This window comes from Copadichromis virginalis, linkage group LG6, assembly GCF_057382275.1.
Source record: "Copadichromis virginalis isolate Kocher_CV1m ecotype Utaka linkage group LG6, C_Virginalis_male_GT1.1, whole genome shotgun sequence".
Taxonomy (NCBI): Eukaryota; Metazoa; Chordata; class Actinopteri; order Cichliformes; family Cichlidae; genus Copadichromis; species Copadichromis virginalis.
Genome location: NC_140623.1, coordinates 33,629,242 through 33,637,103, shown reverse-complemented (window position 1 = coordinate 33,637,103; position 7,862 = coordinate 33,629,242). Strand labels below are relative to the sequence as shown.

The 7,862-nt window shown below is 39.5% G+C and overlaps 1 protein-coding gene across 1 annotated transcript; it reads left to right on the top strand.

Annotated features, from left to right (window-relative positions):
* The first annotated feature begins 4,224 nt into the window (after positions 1-4,224).
* LOC146708215 (claudin-4-like) lies at positions 4,225-6,048 on the top strand. Its single transcript, XM_085459985.1, has 2 exons — positions 4,225-4,596; positions 4,744-6,048. Exon 2 carries the CDS (start codon positions 4,993-4,995, stop codon positions 5,659-5,661), a length of 669 nt encoding a protein of 222 aa, XP_085316111.1. The 5' UTR covers positions 4,225-4,596; positions 4,744-4,992; the 3' UTR covers positions 5,662-6,048.
* Positions 6,049-7,862: the final 1,814 nt, after the last annotated feature.

The following is a 7,862-nucleotide window of genomic DNA, read 5'->3' as shown; positions in this document are numbered from 1 at the left end:
ACAACAGACCGGAGCGGAGGAAGAGGAGAAGGTGCCTAAGTGAACTGATAAGGATCTATCAGCGAGGTATGATTTAAACCAGTCGAGGGCAGTGCCTCTAATACCCACAGTGTGCTCAAGTCTTAGTAATAAAATGTTATGGTCTACCATATCAAAGGCCGAAGAGAGGTCCAGTAAAACTAGGACCATAGAGCGTCCAGTATCAGTGATTACAAGAATATCATTAAGAACTCTAACCAACGCTGTTTCAGTGCTATGCAATGGCTTAAAGGCAGATTGAAATTTCTCAGCAATATTGTTCGTGTCCAAGTACGCCTGGAGTTGGGAGAGAACTAGTCTCTCCAGGATCTTGGACAAGAACGAAAGCTTAGAGATCGGTCTATAGTTTGAAAGGTCATAACAGTCAGAATTTCTTTTTTTAAGAATCGGGTGGACTACAGCATGCTTAAAGGACAAAGGAACACAGCCTGAGAGCAAGGAAAAGTTCATAAGAAATAGGATACTAGGTCCGATTACATCAAAACAGTCCTTAGCTAGACGAGATGGAAGAATGTCAAGCACAGTATTGGTGTTATTCATTTGAGCAACTAGCCGCTTAAGAGTCAAAAGTGACACAGGCTCAAACTGGTGGAAAGTTGAAATGCACTCAGGAATGGGGAGAGGATATAAAGCAGGGGGAAGGGAGGACTTAAGAGATGAGACCTTTTTAAAAAAGTGAGTTTGAAATCGCTCACAAAGACCCTGAGAATGAATTAAAGGCATGTCCGGGGAAGGGTTAACCACAGAGTTAAAAATTTTAAATAAGGTATGGGGGTTATGGTCATTGGCCAGGATGATTTTGGACAAGAAGGACGCTTTGGCCGTTTTAGCAGCACTTTGGAATTTTAAGCGGCTAGTCCGTAGCATGTCATGGGAAACCTGAAGTTTATCTTTTTTCCACCTTCTCTCAGCGCGCCGACACACGCGACGTAAGGCACGCGTAGTGTCATTAAGCCAACACTGAGAGTAGGTTCTAGGGCGCTTCATCTTAATGGGGGCAACAGTATCAAGGATTGAAGAAATCAGCGATAGGAAGGAATTAGCACAGTCATCAACCGAGTGAAAAGAACAACAGTCGAGAGTGACAGATGCAGAATCCAAGAAAGACATAGAGAAGTTTGACATCGCTTCAGCATTAATTACACGTAGCGGGCGAAGGGGAGCCGCAGGATGTAGTTCATTAGTGCATAAGCCAGTATCAAATATAACTGGGAAATGATCCGAGATCCCAGCGTCACTTATATCCTTGATACAAATGTCCAGACCATATGAGAAAACCAAGTCCAAAGTATGTCCTTTAACATGCGTTGGGTCATTAACCCACTGAGCCAGGTTAAAAGAGTCCGTTAAGGCAAGGAAGTCTTTAGCAAATGAGTCATCCTTACAGCAAGTGTGTATGTTAAAATCACCGACAATGAGAACACAACCATACTTAAAAAGAACGGAGCCTAGGAGATCAGCAAAGTCCGTGATAAAATATTTGCTATATTTAGGCGGTCGATAAACCACCACGCAGAGTGTGGTCGTGGATGCAGTCATCTCCAATAATTGGACTTCAAAGCTAGAGTAGGTAGGTGAGGGTAGCTGCCGAACTGCATACGAATTCTTAAAAACCGAGGCTACGCCGCCACCCCTACCAGTAAGCCTTGGTGAGCTAAAAGCAACACAGTCCGACGGAAGAAGTTCAGTAAAAGGGATGAACTCACCAGGACGAATCCAGGTTTCAGTCAGGAATAAGGCATCAATCCCATTAGTGGAGATGAAGTCATTTAAAAGAAAGGTCTTATTGACCAGCGACCTGACATTAAGCAATGCCATCCGTATCCTAGGGGCTAAGTCGCCACGGGTGGTGCGTCGTAGGACACTTAGGTTGCTTCGGCAAACGCCGCGTCAGAGCGATGTTATCCAAACCCGAGCAGGAGAACATGCCACAGGAATCGCAGGGTAGACTTCGTGGTCGGCCAAGCAGATCCAACGGTGGGTGAGCAACTTAGCATCAGAGCGCTCCTGGGAAGGAGGGAAAGAAGATAAAATATCCAGGCTGGCATGTGGGTAGCCTGTGGCTCTGGCTTTAAAGTAGAGCCTGAAGCGAACGCGACGGCCGCTCCTTCTACCGCGTTTCCTATAGCGTTTCTTGTGTAGATTCGGAATAGGTAGGTGGAGGAAGCCGGTCGGAGGGTCCGGTCGGGGCGCGGTGGCGTCACTCAGGTTCCAGCAAGGATCAGGCCGAGAGGAATGAGAGAGTCTTAGATTTAAAAGTGTTTGCCTGTCGTATGTAATCAGTGCACAGCCATTAGATGCGCATACAACTAAAAGGATAAAAAAATACAATGCCAAGATCCATAAAGAGCGTAGAGAGGGTAAGAAGCAGCGAAGCAGATGTAGCCGAGGACGGCAAGCCACGTACACCGGTGCCATCTTGCAAGGCAACACTGTCACAACCCGGCTCATAGGAAGTGACAAACAAATGGGAGACCACACACAGGCTTTTAAAGACTGTAAGACATATTTAATGAAAATAAGGTAAAGCAACTTAAACACAAGTTAAAGGACATAACAGCCATAACTGAAACTTCCAAATAAACATAACACGTCAGAGGAAGCCAAAAGCCAGCCACCCTGGTTCAGTCAAGGTGTCTTTATATACACTGGGACTGGCCCCTCAGGTGTGCTGCATCAGTAATTGGGTCAGCTCCACCTACCTGCAAGAAACAGGTAAAAGAAAAAGCAAAACACAAGGCCAGCCCACTGGCCGTCACACTTCCCCCCCATAGAACAGGGTCTCACCCTGAATTGGCAAACACACTTTAGGTAAGATGTTGATAAGTAGGCTCAAAATAGCATTTTAATTTGCTTAAAAATAGACTTTACATATTAAATTTTATGCTATTTCATTACATTTCACATCATGGTAAAGCTACTTCTTTTTTAATGTGTGCAAGTGGTTTTATGGTGTTCTTAGTATATTTTAATTATAATTTAATGTTATATCTTTACAACTGCAACAAGCAGGAGGAACACACCTAATCCCATTGTATTCTGAATACAGTGATCACAAAGGCTTTCAGTTCTGTACTAAACACAAGAAGCATAACAAAGTAAATGCTATAAAAACTCGGACTTTTATGTCTAGGTGTCAACAATTTGCTCTTAAATGTGGCCCCTTTTACCATTTTTCTGATATTGTGGGAATTAAGTATGAACCAACCAAATGCAAAAGGGCCACTTTCATAAGTAAATAATAGCTCAAATAATAAAAAAAGATAATTGTGTCCTGTAAAACCTTTACACCAACAGTGATTATTAACTGCGGGAATGGGTAATTCTTATAAGTAATTTCTGTATATTGTAAGGTGGAAATCCATTCTGAATATGGAGTCAGATTTTCACATCTTAAATGGTCTTTTTCAACAGTGTTAGCAAACATTTCTCTGTTAACACGTTTTATTTGTATGTTTCTTTAATGCTGTGAGACATGTCAAATATGGATTTTGCTTAGTTTTTACCCTCATAACTCCCACTGCACATCGTCAGCTCATAAACAAACAACACATTACCAGACACAGCATTACTCTTAAAAGTGCATACTAAAATTAAAATTAAACAAATACAACTCCATTAAATTACCTGTTATATGGATTATTAAATTGCCTTCATTATCGTTCATTTTGTCACTTTCACACTAATTTATGTAGAGTTATAAATGGACCAAAGGTTTAGAAGCCGACTCGACTTTTAGGTAATTTATTCAGAGACAGTGTTTTTACTCTCAGAAAGTCTGGCGTTATTTAGTAGGTTTATTTTGAGCTGGAGAAGCAGTGACAACAAACAAGGGACCTCATGTTGAAACAATGAAACCAGCTGTGTCAGAAGGAGTATAAGTGGATGCTATTCAAAACTGTTAACAGGATATCACCATCAGGAAAGCCTGTGTAGCACGGAAATAATGAAAACATAGGCCTCAAATGGACCTTATGCCAGTGTGGTAGTGTTAGCAGTGTCTCTAATGTCATCTAGTGGCTGTCTGATCACAGAACAACTTACAAAAACCAAACAAATTTTTTGTCAGCTTAAAACTTAAAACATTATATAATATATAAAGCAATATATTATATAATTTATTATATATTATATATAATTTAATATGTTACTTTTAGTTCTTATTAGAGTTTTTCCAATTCTGTAGTATCCCACTATAGTCAGTTTGGCATATGCTAATAAGCTTCAAACTACTCCCTGACTTCATCCTCCGCCTCATTCTGCCCACTCAAGCTCAAAGAGATGAGAACATAGTAGCAAGCAACAATGTCTGTAACAAAGTGTCCTAGTGTCCTTGTGCTGTTATTTCATTTTTTGCATAACCAGCTCTGTGTATGTGGTGTGTATTTAGTATGCACTATTACACTGCTGCCCTCCTACATCTCTGTGTGTGAGACAAACTGGTCAGTCACAACAGAAGAAAGACATCAACTACTTGCATCATATGGCTACTCTCCATAACTAGAAACACACAAATGATTAACAAACCATCACATCGTCTGTGGATAACAGATTAAAGTAAGTGTTGAAATTTGTGTAAGATATGTTATTGAAAGGACTACATTTTGACTGCTGTGTAAATTTTCTGATACTACTTTATGTCTTAGCAAATTTGAAATGTGTCTCTATGAAATTAATTTCCTGAAGTTGATTTCATCTTTGCAGCATACCTATTGGAAGAAAAAGAAAGCACACTGAGGAGAAGAAGTGCCTTTGAGGCAACTGCTGTTGTGATTTGGAGCTATATAAATAAAATTCAGTTGAACTGAACTGAATTGAAGGGACCCATACAAACAGCTTAAAATCCCTTTAAATGACTGGAATATAGTGGAGAAGAAAAGAAAAAAACTGAACCAGGGTATTTCAAAGAAAAGATCACTTTTGGGTATTTTTTTTAAAGTTTCATAAGCAACAATGGCATCAACAGGTCTTCAGCTGATGGGTTTGGTGCTGGCTCTGCTGGGTTGGGTTTGTGGGGCGCTGGTGTGTGCTGCTCCTCTGTGGCGTGTATCTGCATTCGTAGGTGGAGAGATAGTCATTGCCCAGGTGTTGTGGGAAGGACTGTGGATGAACTGTCTGTCTCAGACCACAGGACAGATCCAGTGCAAGACCTATGACTCCACCCTGGCACTGCCTATGTTTACCCAAGCAGCCCGGAGCCTCGCAGTTCTGTCTTTACTTCTCTGTCTTCTGGCCATCATCCTCGGGGTGTCAGGAGCCAAGTGTACTCACTGCATGGGAGACAATAACCAGGACTCCAAGGCAAGACTGGAAAGGATAGCAGGGGTGCTCTTCATTGTGGCTGGGCTTGCCTACTTGATACCCATCTGTGGAACTGCCTATGCAATCATCAGGGACTTCTATGATCCAAATGTTGCTGCGCCTTTGAAAAGAGAACTGGGGCCGGCATTGTACCTGGGTTGGGGGGCCAGCATACTGCTCCTGGTGGGGGGAGCTCTGCTGCACATCGGCTCTCCTCCACCAGGAGCAAGAGCTCTGCCCATTATCGGAAGACCAGCAAAAGACGACCAACAAACAGTAGCAACAGGAGAGGTAAAGCAACAAGAGAAATCCTTTGTATGAAACCAGTGGGTATTTGAACAGATACAGAGGTCACAACTTCATTATTTAAGTTTCTGGAAACTGCAAGGTCATTATCTACAAGGGGATATTCAGAACATAATAGGTTTCATAGTATTATAAAGTTAAGTTTGGTTTGTTAAATTAAGTTTATTTAATAAGGTGGAAGGCTTATGACTTTTTTACTCTCAAAAATGATATAAATTGCATGACAAATATTTAATGACTAAATTGCAAAAATATGGCTTATGTAACAAATGTGATACAAATTAAAACTCATATATGCAGATTAAAATTTGAAATAATGTTATATATATTTTGTCTAAAAGTTCAACAAACACTCCATTATCAAAAAAAAAAAAAGATTTCTGGCAGTTATTTCATGATTCAGGTTTTAAAGAACTAATTAATCCTAATTTGAACAAGCTGCTAAGGAAATGGATAGAAGGGCTTTTTAAAAGAGTAGAAAGTGAAATGAGTTGTGGGTGGATTGCAGATGTTTACTAATGCATGTGACTTACATTTGTCAGATTCCAATCAGCCTCTGCTTGTGTTTGTGCGTGTGTGTGGGGGCTGTCTGTGTACAGAAGACCAGTGTGCATATTGTAGCTGTGTGAGCTGGTGTTTGCACTGAAAATATGTGTGGGCAGTTGGAGCAATGCCATTTACTTTTAACACACACAAAGAAATTGTTAAATTTCATTTTAGTCTGCTATTATTAGATATACATTTTATAGCTTGATGACAGTTGGGACTTTTTCCACTAGTAATAATTATTGATCTAAATGTTATTTCCAGTAAACACAGTTTTTCTATTTTAGTGTAATAAAACAAATACATTTTTACTTGTGTTTTTTCTGATTGTGTTTTAATACTGCATTTTTTTTCTGTCAAGTCAGCAAATGCAATGAATATAATACAATATACTTTACTAAGAATTGTTTTATTCCTATTGTTTTTAATTAATTATTTTATTTGGATTGTAATGACCTATGCACAACAATAAATGTGTTTGCCATCACAACAGCTGGTTGTCCTGTTCATATTTGATGTCTAATGAAACTGAGTAAACATGTATTGAATGTAACCATCCCAGAAAAAGATGTTCACAAAATTCTATTCCCAGTGCTCTTTATTGTCAAGACTTTACCACACATTGAACATTTCCTAATCTAATAAAAAAAAAATCCAAGCTGGGTTTGCTTTAAAAAAATGGCCTCAAGAGCAACACACATTCTCGCTGAAGGACAGCTGCAATGATATGTTAATGATTACCTCACATGTCACCGATTATGAACACAGAACAAAATTTGTCCTTTGAGGTCTTTTCAGTCTGAACTTGAACGTTATGCAGAATCTAGATTATCATTTAAGCATTCGGCTCACATTGTTCTTGTTAACCATTTCCCATTTACTGCATGTTTGTTCTACCGTGTGTGTGTGTGTGTGTGTGTGTGTGTGTGTTTTAACCATACAGAGTATGAGTAAGAGAAGAATGAAATGCTGCTGGATCTTAAAGCACTTTGAGTAGTAATAGCACCCAGAAAACACAAGGGGGCACAAGTAAACTGTAAGGAAACAATGCACTATTCCAACAACAACCTTTATATATTACTTTTGGGACCGGTTTAGGTGTCATTATGTGTTATGTGATCATTGTTTAGTTTTACATCAGAAAGAAACAAAGCACACATCACCTGAGAAGATGTGTCTCTATGTAGTGTTTCCTTTATGCTGCCCTCACAGCAACATATTGAACTTTTGTTAAAAAGTTTTTTTTAAAGGTAGGCCTCTTTTGTGCAATTGGGCAATATATTGATGAGGAGTTCTTCTTTTTGGAATGGAACAAACAGTGAGTTTATTTTCAGTCACCCTTATCGCTTTTGTTTTGACACAACATAATTCACAGTCTAATTATTTCCAAGCACCCTCAGCTGCAATATGGTACAATTTGTCAGAGGAAAAATTGTATATAATGTGATCAGCTTCATGAGATGTGCTCTTTTTATTGATCACTAAGCAATCTACATGTCAAATTCAGTTAAGGTGAAATGTAAACATAAAAAATGTCATTTTAAAACTGAAAACTACCTGAATTCTAGTCAACTTTTTTCACACCTTTCTTAAGCGTCTTTTCTCTTGAGACTAGAAGAATAAGTTCTCTGCTGAACTCGGGGTCAGCTCTGGAGCCTCAGCATAAAAAG

Excerpts from the sequence above, each read along its gene's own strand:
- LOC146708215 (XM_085459985.1), top strand. The coding sequence starts at position 4,993 with ATGGCATCAACAGGTCTTCAGCTGATGGGTTTGGTGCTGGCTCTGCTG.